General features: G+C 51.7%; 1 protein-coding gene and 1 long non-coding RNA gene across 2 annotated transcripts in view; both read left to right on the top strand.

Annotated features, from left to right (window-relative positions):
- The window catches only part of ITGB5 (integrin subunit beta 5), a 108,210-nt gene extending 93,208 nt beyond the window's left edge, over positions 1-15,002 (top strand). The window contains exons 11-15 of the mRNA XM_070509087.1: positions 4,056-4,278; positions 8,418-8,521; positions 11,936-12,055; positions 13,403-13,569; positions 14,243-15,002. Of these exons, the coding sequence (XP_070365188.1) occupies positions 4,056-4,278; positions 8,418-8,521; positions 11,936-12,055; positions 13,403-13,569; positions 14,243-14,338 (710 nt within the window). The 3' untranslated portion in view covers positions 14,339-15,002. The remainder of the gene's footprint in view (positions 1-4,055; positions 4,279-8,417; positions 8,522-11,935; positions 12,056-13,402; positions 13,570-14,242) is intronic.
- A 1,419-nt stretch (positions 15,003-16,421) lies between these two features.
- Positions 16,422-17,215, top strand: LOC139045242 (uncharacterized). The gene is made up of 3 exons (XR_011503207.1): positions 16,422-16,544; positions 16,631-16,715; positions 17,079-17,215. It is a non-coding gene; the product is annotated as an uncharacterized lncRNA (long non-coding RNA).
- Positions 17,216-17,474: the final 259 nt, after the last annotated feature.

Genomic DNA, 17,474 nt, shown 5'->3' with positions numbered 1-17,474 from the left:
CCAAAGGAGACTTGGAAGCTTGAAACCAAGATGGCAAGTAGCAATATCTTGTGTGCCAGCTCCTACCAGTTGGTAGAACCTACTTGGAGTACAGGGTTGAGGAGGATTCCGAGGCCAAGCCCAGGCTCCCTGGAAAGCAATCCCATGATTAGACAACACTGTCTGCCATAGGTGTGAAAGGGGACAGGGCAGCACATGCCACATCTTTGCCGTAGCTGCTTCAAGTTGTCTTTGAAAGGTGATGGACTACTGCCAAACTAAACTGGGGCCGTCAGGGGGGCCACTGAGGACAAGCATGCAGGGGGCTTCAGCCATTTCACCGAGCATAGAGCCTGGGCTTTTTCTTAGTTTGGCTCTCTGGGACTTTGCTTTGGGGTGGTCAAATATTTGAGGCCAAAAGGCCACACGGACAAGGATTTTCTGATGTCCTACAGCCCCTCAGAGGCTCCCCGTTGCTTGCTCGCCCACCTGCGGCTCTTTGTGCTCTGTCCACTTCCCGGGTGCTTTGTACGGTTTCTTCCTTGTCGTCTCCTTGCTGTGCTCAGGCGTGTGGGGACTTTCAGGAGCGGCTTATGTCTCTGGTGGTGAGTCCTGTCCCTCTCCCAGAAACCGTGGTGACCTTTGGTGAAGCGTCAGCTCCCACCCGCTCTGTCCTGCCCTTGACTCCTAACTCTCGCTACTTGAACCCTAGATCAGGGGCAACTCAACTGCATTGACCTTGGGCTGGGTTTTGGAGCTCTCGGGCCTGCGTGGTATCAGATGTACCCGAAGCGGCTGGGTTTGTTTACTTGCCAATCAACCATCCTAGGGGGAAGTACAGGGCCGTGGGCACCTCTGCCTTGTGTGCCGTCATTCCCAGTGAGCAGATCTTTTCACTTAGATGGCCAGTCACCACGGGGAGTGAGCTCTACCTTCAACACACACGCTTCACCCGAAACCCAGCTCTTCAACAACATAATCTGCCACCTCTTCTCTAAACCTTTGACACTTTGGAATATTGTATCAAGTTATATTTGGATAATTTTATATTGCCGCCAAAAACAGTTAGAGAGGAAGGAAAACAACACCCACCATCTCAAGCAAAGCAGTCCTCTGGCCTGTGTCCCGTCTTTGCTGCTTGTAATACAGCACTCACCGTGACTTTTACTTATCGTATTTGTGCCTTATGGGATGATGTGATGTACAAGCCAGGGCTTTATTAAAACCCTACCCCTAAGGTGCACTGCTATCTGCAACTCGCTTTGAAATGCGTTTTTAAAAATATGGCTTGGTGGATGGCTAGAGGGGTGGATGGGTATGTGCTAAAGCACCAGGTCACCTGCGGATGGTGGGATGTGGGTGGTGAGGATAGGCAGGATCACTGTGCAGTCCTTTCAACTTGGCTGCACGTTTGGAAATTTTCATAATAAAACGTCGGGGGTTGGGGCCGGGGGGAATTACCCTCGACAGTGAACCATTTTAATCTAAAACAGGCTCTTGACCAATGTGGTCCCTGAGGCTGGAGAGTGAGGGAGTCGTGCAGCTTGGATCCGTTTCATTTGGGAAGACTTCCTGTGGAGGGTGGTTTCCTGCCTGCCTGGGCTTGAAACTGGTGCTGTTCATAGACTGGGGGGGCGGAGGGGTGTGCATGCCTCCCTCCCTGGGATGAGCTGTGCACCCTGCTGCCATTTCCCTTCTCCCCACCCCCCATGTAACCCTTGAGCACTGGGCTGCTCTCTCCTGTGGCTCGCACATCACACACGGGCTTCTAGGCGCTTAAGCTACACTCCACAGCCTCCCCCTGGCCAGAGCCTGGCTCTGCTCACCTCTCCCAGAGGGCTGCCATATGCCTCAGCACTGCCTGTGAAATGGGAGGGCGCTCTCGCCCGGCACAGTATCTGCGGTGGCTGTGAGCCCCTAGGCGAGCAGAGAAGCTGCCAGTTCAGGAGGGTTGGGAGGCTCGGCTGCTCCAGATGGCCCCCCTGCCACCTGCAGATTGCAGACACTACAGAGCAGACAGAGCGGGGATGGGCAGGAAGTAAGTGGTGGGCGAAGAGGCTCTTTGGAGTTAGGTCTTGACCTAAATTGTGGGTCACACTCATTGGTGGTCTCACAGGAGGGACTGGGATCCAGTGACAAGGATAACTGGCTCCGGTGTGGGAGTAAAAGGCAGGCCCCCACCTCTCGGATGCCCATCGCTGCCTCTCACTCTCCTGCAGGTATCTAAGTGGTGCTCAGTAAATGCACATTCTTGGTCCTATTAAGATCAGCCTTAGCAAAATGGCATCAGGAAGGAAAGTATGCTGCAATAATAGCATAAGGAAGATTTTAAAATATTAGGTGCCATTCATAGCACCACTTTCTGCCTCTATTAGTATAGAGAAATGAGACTCCACTAACCCTCAGGCTCCTGGCCCCCTTGGAAGATGGCACTCTGCCTGCTTTCACTGTCCAACATGCACACACATACGCACTCGCTCACACATGCGCCTGCTGCATACACTCACTCTGACACACACACTCAGTCCTCTGAGCTGAGCGATCCCCTGACCTTGATACCTGCAGAGCCTCGGGTGTGTGCCCAGCCCGTCCCCCTTGCAGGCTGTGGAAAGGACCCCTCCTACAAGGGCGGGCGGGTGGGGCCACCCTCAGCTGGGTCTCATCTTGGTTCGGGCCAGCTCTGTCCTCTTTTCTTCTAAGAAGCAGTGGATTCTGGAGTTCAGACTATGGACTCTGGAGCCAGACTCCCCTGTTTGAGTCCTGGCACCATGGCCGCTAGCTGTATAACCTTCAACAACCTTCATCTTCCTGTGTCTCACTTTCATCACTTGTGAAATGAGGCTGATACTGACCCCCACTGCATGGGATGGCTGTAGGAATTAATCAAGCTGAGGCAATCAAGCCTGGCCTACAGAGATGAGCATTCAGTGAGCGCTGTTCAGTGTTAGCTGCTGTTTCTGCTGCTGCTCTTGGCACCTGCTCCTGTGTCCTCCTGCTCTGGGCTATGGGTCCAAGGCCAGAGCAAGAATTCAGTGCCTCACTAAGACTGAGGGACTACAGCTCTGTTGGTTTCCTATTGTGGCTGTAGCAAATTACTACAAATTTAGTGACTTAAAACAACACAAGTTTGGGGCCGCCCTGTGGCGTAGTGGTTAAGTTCATCATGCTCCACTTCGGCAGGTCAGGTTTGTGGGTTCAGATCCCAGGCATGGACCTATACCACTTGTCAGTCATGTTGTGCGGCAACCCACATATAAAATGGAGGACGATTGGCAACAGATGTTGGCTCAGGGCTAATCTTCCTAAGCAAAACAACAACAACAACAACAACAACAAAACCAAAAAACCCCACACACAAATGTATTCTCTGAAGGTCAGAGTCTGAAGTCGTTTTCACTGGGCTAAAGTCAAGGGGGCAGGACCGCACTCCCTTGGAGGCTCTCGGGGAGGATCCATGTCCTTGCCTTTTCCATCTTCTAGAGCTGTATTCCTTGCATTCCTTGGCTTTGTGGCCTCTTCTTCCATCTTCAAAGGTGGCAGCATAGTATGTTGCTTCTGTTGTCCCATTGCGCCACCTTCTGTGGTCAAATCTCCCTCTGCCTTCCTCTGCCATCACTATATGGACCCTCATGATGGCATTTAGGGCCCACCTGGATAATCTAGGAGACTCTCTTCATCTTAGAATTCTTCACTTAGTCACACTTGCAGAGTCTCTTTCGCCACATGAGGCAACATTCACAGGCTCTGGAAATTAGGATGTGGACATATTTGGGGGCCATTATTGACATAACAGAGGCAGGAAGAAGCTCTCCTGGTCCTGTGGTGTGGCTTGGCCAAGTTCTGGACAAACTTGGTGAACTACCCCAGACCCAGCCAGGCCACACAACTGCCCGGGCCCCCTGCTGTCACTCCATGCCAGCACTAGGCCCTCTGTCTGCCCAGACGGACTCTGAAGGCATGGTCAGGGTCTCAGGGTCTCATTCCGTTGGCTCTCCAGTGCCAGGCACATGGCGGGTGCTGGGGCATTGGTTATACGTTCGTGTGGGCAGGTCCTGATGTGCTATGTGTGCTTTTAGGCCACGGTGAGTGTCACTGCGGAGAATGCAAGTGCCATGCAGGTTATATTGGGGACAACTGTAACTGCTCAACAGACATCAGCACGTGCCAGGCCAAGGACGGCCAGATCTGCAGTGACCGCGGGCACTGTGTCTGTGGGCAGTGCCAGTGCACGGAGCCAGGAGCCTTTGGGGAGACATGCGAGAAGTGCCCGACCTGCCCGGATGCTTGCAGCACCAAGAGGTAACGGCCCCGCCCACAGCCCCAGCCTCTCACCGCAGCGCAGGGCCGATGCTCAGCCGGCCAGCCTCTCACTCCCCACCTCCCGCATCTTCCACCCACCCGGCCTTGCTGGGGAGCAAAACTCTTACTAACATTAACCAAAATAGCATCTTTGAAACACCGGTTCCATGGGGATTTCATAAGACAATAAAAAGAAAACAGAACGAAAAAAAAAGGCTGCTATTCTAGTCCTAAACAAGTTTAGAAATTACCAGATTACTGAGTTAATGAGATTAAACTGGTTTTGGTACCAAAATAGCATCTTCTCAGAGCCTTCAGTGTGCTATTGTATGTCTCCAGAGGGGATACAGTATGCATCTTTTTTCCAAATGAATTTGATTCCTGCCCCCCCGACTCCCACCCCGTTAAGTCTCCCAAACAATGTTTCACAGGCACCCGCATGGGAAATGTTGCTTTAAACAAAACATAATCGGAAGGTACATTGGATCAGAGGGCATCCGACCTAGATAAGGCCTGCCAGAGACAAACTGCCTGGGCTTTTGAATTTTCTGCTCCATTTATACAGATAATGGAATGCTGGCTCTGCACAGCTGATGAATGCAGAGATTGTCTAGACACGGCACCGGGCCTGTGCTGACCCAGCCTCGGGGTCACGTTCCCCGTGCTGACCTCCCCATGGCTCTGCCCCCATGCCCTGCCAGAGTGCGAATGAGAGGGAATTAAAGACGGCAGGGAGTTATGCTGTCAGGAAACAGGAGTGATAGTTTCTCTTGAGTTTTGCTAGAGAAACAGCTGTGCCATCGTCATCTGTGCTAAGGGCCAAGAGGGAGGGAGATCATCAGAAACAAATAATAAGACAGACGTTGTTTCTCTTTGGCTGGGGAATGTAACTGCAATTTTCTTTTGGCAGAGTTCCCCTCCAAACGTCGGGCTCGGGCTGATAATGCAGTGAATTCGTGCTCCCTGAGTCTGCCCGGCTGCTGGTCAGTCTGTGCTCAGAAATGTTGTTGGTGGCAGAACCCCTGTTGGACATTTGCCACAAATAATTCAGGCGTGGGTAATTGAAAGCTGGTTGCAGATCGAGAGACGAGATAGACAGGGCCAGATTTTATTTTGTGCAATTGGAGGGGAGCCGAGGAGAGGAAGGGAGCAGGAAAACAGATCCACTTTAGACCTGCTAGGAGTAGAGAAACAACAGAAATCCAAATGGAAACATCCCAGGGGAGGCAGTTAGGATCCTGGACCTAGAACCCGAGTAACTGGCCAGCTGAGCATGGAATCCCAGCCATTGTCACATTTTATGTTGGAGGGAGGTGCCCTCCCCCAACTCCCGCCAGCAGAACCCTTTTGAGTGTCTGCTCCCCGTCCTTGGGGCACACCAGGTGAATGGGGGGAGGGGGGAGCCAGGACAACACACATGGCATCAGTAGAAGTCGATAAAGCCAGTTTCTTCCCGTCCCCCGGAGCAATAAGGCAATGTCAGATTGGTTTCGGGCTGTGAAAAGGCCCCATGGGAAAACAACCTTAGCTTTAAATGTTTAAAGCGTTTGTTTCCTAGAAGACGTAGACTTGATAATTGATTATCCGTTAAGCAATACCAAAGGAGCGGGCAGAGCAGAGATGCCGTAGGGAGCCTCACCGTTCCTTCTTCATCCTTGGGCCACACTGACCCTCTCTGTCTCTTTCACAGCCCAGTTGCAATTTTCTTTACAAGAAACAAAGTCCCTTTGATAGTGACTTATATCAGGCTGTTTTTCTACTTGCTGCTTTCCTGAGAGGCACCAGGTTTTGAATATCTTATGTCCTTTATTTTCCTGGGGTTTCTGTGCAACCCATCTCCACTTTCTAGAACTTAACCAAACAAGCCTTTCACCTTGGGTGAGGTCACACTCAGCCTCAGCTGATTTCAATTAAGGCTCTCTGAGCAAAGTCCCTCTCAGCTACTTGTTTGTTTAAAAAGCCAGACCTGTTTTAATTTGTGACCACAGTATAGCATGAGTTTCAACCTAGTATGTGGAGCATACCAGTTAGACTGATATGTCCACATGGATAAATGAGGGAATGTTTCCTGGAAGTGGCCCTGTGGTTTGAAGACAACGGGGGCTGCAGATGGAGGGCAGGGTGAATCCTAGCTGAGCCGGGAAGCAGCCATCTTTCTTTGGAATGTGTTAATCCAGGAGGCTGGAGGAGGGGCCAGCAGGGTCAGCATGACTGACCAGAGCTGCAGCCACCCCTGCCTGGCCCCCAGCCGAGTCGCTTGCCTCCCTTAGGGCTCTGGCCTCAGGGGAAGTGCCAGCATTACCAACTTGTTTGTAACTCCAGAATGTTTCCGTGAAGTCATTCCCAGGAGAGTGGGATTTTGTGGCCGATTCTGGGCTAGTAGAATTCTTGATCATACTAGAACCCTCGTAAGTCTTATCTACTTTTTCTACTCACTTGCCCATTCCTCCTGAATGTTCAGGAAGTGGAGTGAGGACTCGTCTCAGAGGCGGGCACTGGTGCTGGACCCAGCTGCCTTTGACTTCTCTTTGGCCTCATTTTCCTCACCAGTAAAATAAGGGGGCCTTAATGAAACGCTCTCTGAGCTTCCTTCCAGTTCTGAGGGTCCAGTCCACAGTTTCTGCCCTGGAAATGTCTAGCTGGCCTCTTTATCCCAAGGGATTAAAAAATGATAACAATAAAGGCGAGGTGATTGTGTATCCCTCTAAATTTTTGCCAGAGAGCTTTCCAGACACACAGCTCCTCTTGTCCCCACAGGCCTGTGGGGTAAGCTGAGCAGCTGTCCCAGGTAGCGAGGCCCAGGAGGTCCCCCTGCCCTCTGGTGCCGGGGCACGGCTGCAGGGAAGCAGTGGCTGTCCCTGCACACTTGGCTGTCAAGTCCTCACGAGGGTTCCTGAGGAAGTCCCTGTGTCGGGGGCTCTCACCCTCCTTGCGGGCCACCGAGCACCTTCACCTCACAGAGTTCCTGAAAGTTCATCGCCAGCGGGGTGTTTCGTCCCAGCCCCTCCCTCCCTGGGGTTGAGTTCTCACCCTTCCGGTTATGCGCCCCCATCCCGCAGTCCCCAGAGGGGTCAGGGACCCTCGCTCCCCTCCACAACAAGCTTTCAGACCCTTAGTCAAGGCTTAGCTTCTCTGGCCTCGTGCCCTCACAGGCGTATTCTCTGTGCTGTAACTGAGGGCGGATGGAGAAGGTGTGGAACTGGCTGTTGACCATGGAAAGTCTAAATGCTAACTATTGATTGAGCATTTTAATTAAGCATTTTCACACAATATCTCATTTAAACTGTCAGCCTGATGTAGGGGGAGAGGGGCTCAAAGTATATCCTCTGGTTCCTAACCCATTTTCTCCAGAAGGCCCCTGTTGAATGTGGGTTCCCTGGGAGGGGGCCACCACCCTGTAGCCTCTCCCAGAGTCCAGTGTAGTCTGACAGGTGAGTGGAGAGCAGGGCCCTTGGGGAACTGCCAGGTGGGCTCTGTCTGGGAGGACGAAGGGGGCTGGGGCCGGAGAATTTCCAGGATGTGTGTGCTCAGCCCTCGCTGTCAATCAGGATCCCTGGGAGACCAGGCTCCGGCCCAGAGGTGCGATTCCGTGGGTGTGGCTGGGTGCAGGCAGTGGTATTTTGTCTTGAAAGTCTCCCTGGAGAGTCCACTGTGCTGGTGGTTGGAGAGCCCGCCCTGCTGACGGTCCCCTGGTGGGCATGTTGGGAACTGGGTCAATGTGTGGGCAGCAAGCACTGGCTGTGGGGCTTTGAGGACCCTCTACGAGGCTGGGAACAGTTTTTTGTCACTCAGAAACTTCTAGTTTGGGGCAGACTCCTCAGGGAAGCATTTGACACACTAGAGATGGATTTGGCTCCTGGTATCAGAATGTGAAAGGTCTCCAGCCTGCAACTTGACTTTAGACCAGACACGCCTCCAAACTCACACATGTCCCTCCAGGAACTCTCGGGCCTCCCCATGTAAGAGCAGCAAGAAGGGCAGAGCAGAAACCTTCCCTGAGGCCAAACACCTGAAGACAGAACGAGATTACAGCCTTCGGGGCCCTGCGGGAGGGCTGGGATGCACTGTCGGGAGCTCAGTTCACGTGTGGAACTGCTCCACAGCACCTAACACCCACGTTTCTTGCCTCTTTTCCAAAGAGATTGTGTTGAGTGCTTGCTGCTTCACTCAGGGAGCCCGGCTGACAACCAGACCTGCCAAACCCTGTGCAAGGATGAGGTGATCACACGGGTGGACACCATCGGTGAGTGTGCCGAAGCGGCCCTGGGCAGCCATCCCTTTTTGGATCTTGGCAGACACCTAGAGATTTTCTCCCCCGTGGGATGATCTTCAGGGCTGCTTGGCAGCGGGGAGGGAAGTTTTAGGCTTGAGTTAGGAAGCACAGCCTCGGCATCCTTGGCACGATGCTGACTCCTCAAGAGGATGTGGGGAACCTGTGCTGGGGCCTGGGTTCCAGGCTCTCCAGGTTACAAGAGCTCCTTGTTCATAGGTTTCTGTCCCATCACTGGACAGTCCCTTCCTAGCCACATCTTCTCCCAGGGTCTCTGAGAAGTTGGGGTGTTAGTTTGAATAAGTAATGTTAGCTACTATGACAAACAAATTCCAAGGCGCAATGACTTAAAATCAAAGTCGGTGTGTCACTCCGACTGACTGAAAGTCCAGTGAAGATGTTCCTGGTTGCCAAGGCCTTTCATGTGGTCACTCAGGAACTCAGGCACCCTCTATAGCGAGGTTCCACCCTCCTCAGGGGCCTTGGGATCTTCTCCATTCAGTCAGCAAAAGGAGAGAGGCAGAGTGAAGGATCAGACAGGAAGTTTATATGGGCCGGGTCTGGACATGGTGCACCCAACTTCTACCCACTTTTCATTGGCCAGCACTCATCATCTGGCCACATTTAACTGCAGGGGAAGCTGGGAAATGTAGTCATACCTTGTGCCCAGGAAGCAGGGAAACCATGTTTGGTGAACAACAAGCCAGTCTCTGCCACATTTGGCCCCAGCCCAGCACAGCTCCCATGGGCTGCAGGCAGCAGAGGGTTGAGCTCGCATGCAGTCTGGATTGACCCTGGGGTTGAGTGCCACCCTGGCTCTTCTCCTGGTGGCACGTCACCCATTTCGGCAGATCTCGCCCACTCCTCCTTCTCTTGTCTTGCTCAGCAGCCTGCATGTCAGGGCTCTTGTCATTCTAACCAGTTTGACACCATCCATCCAACCCTCTGCCTTTACCTCTGGAGATGAATGGCTGCCAGTCCATTTCTGACCATGAGGCCACAAGGAGGCTCAGACAGAGCTGCAAAGATGTGTGCTTTTCACCATTTTCAGGCTGCAACCCTACCGTTTCTAATACAACCACTGCCGTCTAGGTGGAGTTTCTAAGGTAAAGAGATGCAAATCACATATCTTACCCCTCTACACATGTGACTGGGTTTGGAACTTGTCTGGAACACTCTAGTGACAGCAAATCAAAGTGACCCTGTGCTGGCACCATAATCCACTGCTGGTGGGAGTGTAAAATGGTGCGGCCACTTCGGAAAACAGTTTGGCAGTTCCCTCCAAAATTAAACAGTTATCATACAATCCAGCAGTTCCACTCCCAGATGTATACACAAGAGAACTGAAAACATATGTTAACACAGAAACTTGTATATGAATATTCATAGCAGCATTATTCATTATAGTCAAAAATTGGAAACAACCCAAATGTCCATCAACTCATGAATGGAAAAATCAAAAGTGGTCTATCCATACAATGGAATATTATTCAACCATAAAAAGGAATAAAGTGCTGACACATGCTATGACATGGATGAAGCTTGAAACGCTATGCTAAGTGAAAGAAGCCAGACAGAAAGGGACATATGTTGTATGATTCCATTTATATGAAATGTCCAGAATAGACAAAAACATAGAGACAGAAAGTAGATTCGTGGTTCCCAGGGCCTGGGGAGAGAAGGGAATTGGGACTGACTGCTAACAGGTGTGGTTTCTTTCTGGGGTGATGGAAGTGTTCTGGAATTAGATAGTGAGGATGGTTACACAACACTGTGAGTATACTAAAACCACTGAATTGTACACTTTAAAATGGCTAAAATGGTGGGGAAAAAGGCTGCGTACCTTGAAAGGGACTCCATTTCTGAGGCTCCCTTGCTGGCAGCATTGCCCTCTACCTTGACCTCAGCTGCTGCAGACTCCCAGCCCCAGCCGCCTGTCTCTCTGGGCCCTGACTTGCCTCCTCTGTAGACTTCCTTGTTCCTGCCTCCCTGGTCTTGACTGACTGCTCTGGCTAAGTCATGGCTCCTGAGTATGTCAAGTCATCTATTCAGCCAACACATATTCAGTAAGCGCCTACTGTATGCCAGGACTTGAGCTAGATCCAGGGAGCCAGCAGGGAGCTTCCCGAGTCCTGTCTCCTGCCCATTTTCCTGCCCCTGCTTCTGTCTTGCTCCTTGAGGCCTGGCTCACAGCAAGTTCTGCCTGCAGACCCGGGGTGGTTGCCCCCTAACTGGGCCCACTAGCCCATTCACGGGCTCTGCAGCACTTGCAGCCCATCATGCATGGCTTCCTCTCAGTCTCTCCCCCTGAGATAAATCAGTTGCTTCACAGAGAAGGTTTCTGTTCGAATTCACTTTTTCCTTCCTTCTCCTAGGCTTTGTTCATGAACATGTACACATTTGTTCACGCTAACCCAGACCAGGCTTATGATTGGGGGCTGAGAGAAAAAGTCCAGGCCCTCGTGTTTGATAACCACACTAATTTATCTGGTTCCAGGCTAAAGCTCCTTTGAGCAACAGGGTTACACAGGCCAGAGCTGGAAAGCATTTCCCAGTGTTAACCCGCAGCCGGTATTCAGGACCTACTGGCCGTGTCCTAGCCACTCGCCTCCCCTTACTTCACACTCTTCCCTACCTCCTTTCCCTCCTAGATCAATGTCCCCCTTTCCCAGGGGAGCCTTGGAATGCACATAATGCCTGGACGGAGGATTGTGACACCTTCGCCTTGGGTAACAGCTGTGTGGGGACAGGGAGGAGTGGAGGCAGCTTGAGGAGATAGAGTAGTGAGGCCAGTCGAGGTCTGGGCTTGGCCAGGCCTCCAATGCTGGCTCACTTATCTCAGTGCAGGTACCACTGTGGGTACCAGTCTTATCCAGATGTCCTCATCACCTTGTGGGTCTTTTTGGTTTTACATCCCGGGAAGAGCTACTGATGCTTGGCCTCTGTAGCCGGCCCTCAGCCAAGAGGCCTCAAGTATGAACCCTCGCTCAGGCCTCACAGGGGATCAAGACAGCTCTTTCTTTTCTTTACCCCTTTCATTTCCATGGCCAGTTCCACTTACGTGCCTGCCCCAAGCTTCAATGGCTTCTTTGCTTTCACATCGCCCCCAGCAAGCACTTCAGAGAGTTGAAGATTCTCTCTTGCATTCCACAATGGTCCCCGCACGTAAGGGAGTGCAGGTCCCCAGAGCAACTTCACCTCAGCGCCTGGGCCCATGATCTTGATGTGAGAAAGCTGAACTTATTTTTAAAGGCCCAGCCTCTCCTTTAAGCCTCTCTGTCTGTACCTTCTTCCTACTTTGAGGGGCTGGGCTTCTTGCCCCGTACATCAGCGGCTCTGAGTTGATCAGAGACACACTCGGGACATTTCTGCCTGGTTTTCTTCCAGTGAAAGATGACCAGGAGGCTGTGCTTTGTTTCTACAAAACCGCCAAGGATTGTGTCATGATGTTCACCTACGCAGAGCTCCCCAGTGGGAAGTCCAACCTGACAGTCCTCAGGGAGCCAGGTGGGTGATGGCCAGCTCCTCCCTCCGGGGGCTGGGTTTCTGACAGTGTTCCTTGCTCTGTACACATCCCCTGTCTCTCCTCACTGCCCTTTCCAAACTCCAGAGAGGAGGGATACAGTTTCTGATAAAGATCAGGATCTAAGGTCACCCCTATCCGACTGCTAGAGTTGAGAAGAAAGGTGGTTTACATCTGGGGGCCCACTGCTGGGCCCCAGCTCTGGGGAGCGTGAGTGGGGTGCATAGGAGTACAGGAGGACCTCATCTTGGAGGGGACGGAGCACAGGGGGAAAGCAAACACACAACACACTTTACCTGCACTACTAATGATGGCGGGAGCTCCTGGGTTCTGCAGGGAGGACGCAGGGTGGGTCTGCATGGTCAGGGCTGTGAGGGCCCGCACTTGCGTCAGGGAGCATCTGGGTACACACACAGCCCTGGCCGGGCCACTGCACTTCCCAGTGTGGAGTCCAAGAAGGGCAGATGGGGTGCCGGCTTCAACATTCCTGCATGCCGCCGTGCTCAGCTCCCTGGGCCACTGAGGAGGTCACCTTCAATCCAAACGTGGACACATGCTTTGGGCCAAGGGACCGATGGCCTTTGGCCTTGGAGGAATTAGGGTTTCTAGCTTGACCGCTTTTGTTCTTCTCTGGAGGGGGGCAGGCAGGAGCATAAAAAGATTTGCTCTCTTCAGTTCACAGCATTGCAAACTGTTTTTCCAAATTGGGCCAGACCACATAATGTGCCTTCCCTGGGCCAGAGGCGGAGGGCAGTGTTGCGGTACCAGCCCGGGATGCATGCCTGTAAGAATGAAGCCTTGTTTCCAAGTGCCGTCTTTGCGGTTCTTTGAAAATAAGCACATTTGCTCCAGAGGGCTCCGCACTAAGGGCTTACAAATGTTGGCTGGCCCCCAGCCCAGCCCCTGTGGAAGTGGCTTCATGAAACCTCCTGCCTGCCCAGTCTGCTCCAGAAAACATTCACATGAGAGCTGAGACGTGGTCCGGCGTCCTGCCCTGGTGACTGGGCCAGGCTGGGATGTGGGTGCTTTGAGTTGGGGAGATGCAGCCATGCACACGGCAGGTGGGAGAAAGTGGGGTGGCCACCAAGGTTCTCGTTTAGACTTCGCCGTAGACTTGCTGTGTGGCCTTGGAAAAGTTACCATCCCTCCTTGAATCTCTTACTTTCTGTGCACTGGAGAAACCTGCTTGGCCACCCAATCTCCCAGAAGCAATGTGAGGATCTAAGAGAATGGAGGGGAGACTTTTGGGAGAGAAGTGTACCCTTCATTTCACATATGCCTGAAGTTTGATGCTGGTGGCTTGGCTCACCATGCCTCCTGGTCCCCTCCAGAATGTGGAACCGCCCCCAATGCCATGACCATCCTCCTGGCTGTGGTCGGCAGTATCCTCCTGATTGGGATTGCGCTCCTGGCCATCTGGAAGCTGCTTGTCACCATCCATGACCGGAGAGAGTTTGCAAAGTTCCAGAGTGAGCGATCCAGGGCCCGCTACGAGATGGTAAGCCAGTGGGAAGTAGGAAGTAGAAAAAATGTCAAGCTTACATGTCTGGTTGAGTTCAAGCACACGATAAAGGCCCACTAACATCTTTGGCATTCAGAACAAACAAACAAAACCTGAAAGGCAGTGCCTGCCGGGTTCTGGAATGCGAGAAGTGCACGACCCAGGAGCACAGAGGGCCTTGTACAGAGTCCTGCCCTGGACCTAGGCCCAGAGACTCCTGGGGCAGAGGCACTCGGCACAGCCTCAGCAGGAAGAGTCTAGACAGTCTTAGCGACCCAGGAAAAGACCTCGAGTTCTTGTAGTCTGTTAACAGTATCCATATGTGTAAGTCCTATCTCTCCAGGTGAACTGCATGCTCCCAAAGGACTGAGCACAGAGTAGGCATCCCCTGAATCCCCAGTTAGTTTCTGTTAATTGTAAGGGGCTCCAGAGACCATCTGACCTAACCCCTTATGTTGGGGATAAAGAATGAAAGTTCAGAGAAGGGGAGGCACTGTCCCAGGGCACAGCAAGTTAGAGGCAACCAGTCCTGAGGCACAAGGCTGTTGTTTCCACCTGTGTGTTCGGCCTGCTGCCTTTCTGGGTGACTGAGCTAGGAAGGGCCTCTAACCCTGAGTGTGTGTGTTTCAAGGAACGTACTGACACATATCTTGCTTTCCATGTTCTGTAGGCTTCAAACCCTCTGTACAGAAAGCCCATCTCCACACACACTGTGGATTTCACCTTCAACAAATTCAACAAATCCTACAATGGTACAGTGGACTGACGGCTCCTCAGGGGGCTGGAGGGAGCTGGGGATCAAGTCAGAGACTGACATGCTGTGGACAGCTGCTCGACTCAGTCACGGCTCTCTAGATAGACAAGCACAGAAACCTTCCGGTGAGCCTGGGCTAGGAGCCCACTGCCCACACAGGAAGGCACTCGGCCATGGCACCTGGCTGCTGGGCCAGAGCCACGCTAGGCGCCACCCCTCCGAGCCCAGGAAAGGCCAGGGAACCTTGGCACTCTCGCTTTCCCCACCATATCCAACTTGTCGTCTCAATGAACTGTGGAGATTCTGGGTGGCCACTCCCTTCCAGGAGGGCTGGGCCTCCAGTCTGGCCAAAGGAGAAGGCTTTTGGGAGTGTCAGCATGTTGAAAACTGACACACGGTCTGGCTTTTTTCATGTTGATGATTTTTATATGAAATAAAAAGATGGTGCATTTATGGTATAGTTCTGATTCCTGAGAACTGTCTGCCTGATGTCTATGCCTTGCACATGGGTGTTGGTGATGGGATTATTGAGACGCCTGTTGAAGGCACATAGTTTGCAAATGTCAATTTTCCTCTCCTGTCTATATTTGTTTAGTATTTTTGTAATGAAAAGGAAAGAGATTGTTTGGGATTGAAAGTAAAGATTAAAACCAAAAGATTTTGTGTTTGCCTGACACTCTGCAGCGTGCATGTGCCTTTCTCCAGTGGTCTTGTATGGTGCCCATGGGATTGAAGTGGCTGTAAACTTCCTCAGGGGACCCAATACAAGCCAGCCCAATACTCCAGACCAGGGCTCATCAAACAGGGCTCCAAGGGGTGCTCAGGGGCAGCTGGAGTGGCTCCACTGAGCAAGTGCCTAGAGTTTAGACTAGAAACTGTGAAGACCACTCCTGGCTTCCCTCTCCTGTTCCCAGCAATAGATTGTGTGGATGAAGAAGGGCCAGGGTGTGAGTTCCACACAAAATCACTTCTTCCACATTATCATCAGGAACAGACCCCTTCTAAGGCCTTCCCCAGCCAAACTCCTATGCCCCAACCAGGCCCAAAGCACAACCCATTTCAGCTTTTTTTTCCCTGCAGGGCCCTGAAGTCCCCTTAGGTTCCCATATCTGAGATGGGAGGGACCACACAGGTGGTTGGATCCTCTCCACATTTGTAGAAGAGGAAACTAATTGCCAGAGAGGGGAAGTGGCTTGCCCAGGTGTCAGGAGGCTGACTAGTGATGAGCTGGCACTACGACTGGGTCCCACAACCAGAGGGCCAGCCTCCTACTACCTGCTCTTTTTTGTAAAATCTTTCACTAATCATTTTTTGCTTTTGGTACCACTTCGAGGCTTTTGGGCTTTCTTCCAAATTCATCTGTTCCCAGCCTGGGACCAAACTCCCCTTACTTCATTTTGGCAAACGCTAAGACAAATGCCTCTCAGTAAATAGGGCCTGTTACCTGGGGTGAATGTGAGCAGATTCTGAGTTTCTTTGTCCTGTGTAATTAGGGTGAAACGGACCTTGTGACGTGATGAAATTGCCTTAAATCCTTTATGGAATAAAGCCAAATGTAAATAAATATATAAAGTAGATTAAAAAAAAACTGATTTTGAGACTTTTTTCTAGATTGAGGAAAATATGATTTTGGAAGCAACTTTGGGTTTCTCTTCTCTTTAATTGTGGGTTTCCTGGATTATTAACTTGTTCAAAGGCTCATTTTCTGTCGGGCAGCTATGTAAGGGCGCAGAGTTCTTGAGCCTCAGACACTAAAGGCTGACTTCCTCCTGGCTTCCACCTGATGTGGAAGTGAGGGGTATGTCACCCGACACGACAGCGGTGGATGCAGCCAGCCGCTCACGGTGCCCTGCTGCCCCCTGCTGGAAGCTCTTGGGACAAGCTGTGTGGAGACCTGGCTCTTAAGATTCTGACCCAGTATGTGATTCCTTCTTTCTTTCCTTAGGCGATTTGGCCATGGCCCCCCTGACCCCCAACACAGACAATGGAGCTGGGGCTAAAGGTGGCTGGAAGGCTCTCTCAAACCAAGGGGTGATGCTGCCCGTTCCCGTGTTACCGGACTGTGGCAGCACACAGATGGGAGCGAGTCTTCTAACGCACGGGGACTCGCCGTTGTGTGGCTGCAGTGGCCCTGCAAGGAGCACCTGGCAGTCTCAGGAGAATTCTTGTATCTGTTTGGAAAGATGACTAGTGATGTGCTCATTTGTTCGGAAGAAGAGTGGGTGCTAGTAACCTTTTTTATCAGTCTGTATCGATTTAATACAGATTTCCAAATGTAATTCTTTTTATTGATTTTTTTAACAGTTTGTTTTAATTGAAAAAGAAATACATGGAAAAAATGGGAAATAAGTCATAAAGTCAAAATCTTTTATAATCATCCCATGCAGAGGTAACTACTCTTGACCTTTTTCTGCCTGACTTCTCAGTCTTTTTTTCTATGCATATATATGCCATTTTAACCCAATTGGTATTATACTGTCACTCTTTTTAAAAGGACTGCGGAGTCTCAGTCCACTTGGTTGACTAGTACTTAGTCAAGCTAAAGTAACTAACAGCCACCTCTTCTGGGGGAAGAATGTGTTTTTAAAATTTGTTTAATTAGGATCAAAGCTTGAGGTTGATTATCATGAAACTCTTGGGATGAATGTCAGGGAACGGTAACCAGATGGGACGATCAGAGGGGAGGAGAGAAAGCCTTGTTCTCTGTGCCACTGACAGACACTGTTACTGACTATCCTCTCCTTCTCTGGAGGGAGGGCTTCCAGGTGCGGGTCTCCTGTGTGCTTCTGAGAAGATGCGCTCAGCTACCAGCAGGGCTCTATGACTGGCCGAGAGGCGGCAGTGGAGGAAGAAGATGACAGCTGCTTGGCTGAAACTCAGGAGGAGGTAAGCGTTGGACCTGTGTGTCTGAGGCGCCTGAGGAATCCTCTGTGGATCTGTCTAGCCAGCACTGGAGATGCAGACGTGCATGCGTGCACCAAGCAGGTTCTGCCCCGTTGGATGCTGGTCTGGTGCTAAGTGTGCAAACAGTTGTGGCTTTCGGCATGGCTGTGAATGGGGTGTCCCGGTCCCTCTCGTTCGGGTCAGCTGAGGAGGCTTAGTCACATCTCTCCCCACCTGACTTCTGTCCCCCCTCAGCTCAGGGGCT

This window comes from Equus asinus, chromosome 5, assembly GCF_041296235.1.
Source record: "Equus asinus isolate D_3611 breed Donkey chromosome 5, EquAss-T2T_v2, whole genome shotgun sequence".
NCBI lineage: Eukaryota > Metazoa > Chordata > Mammalia > Perissodactyla > Equidae > Equus > Equus asinus.
The sequence above is the reverse complement of the archived record's forward strand: the minus strand, read 5'-3'. Positions and strand labels throughout refer to the sequence as shown.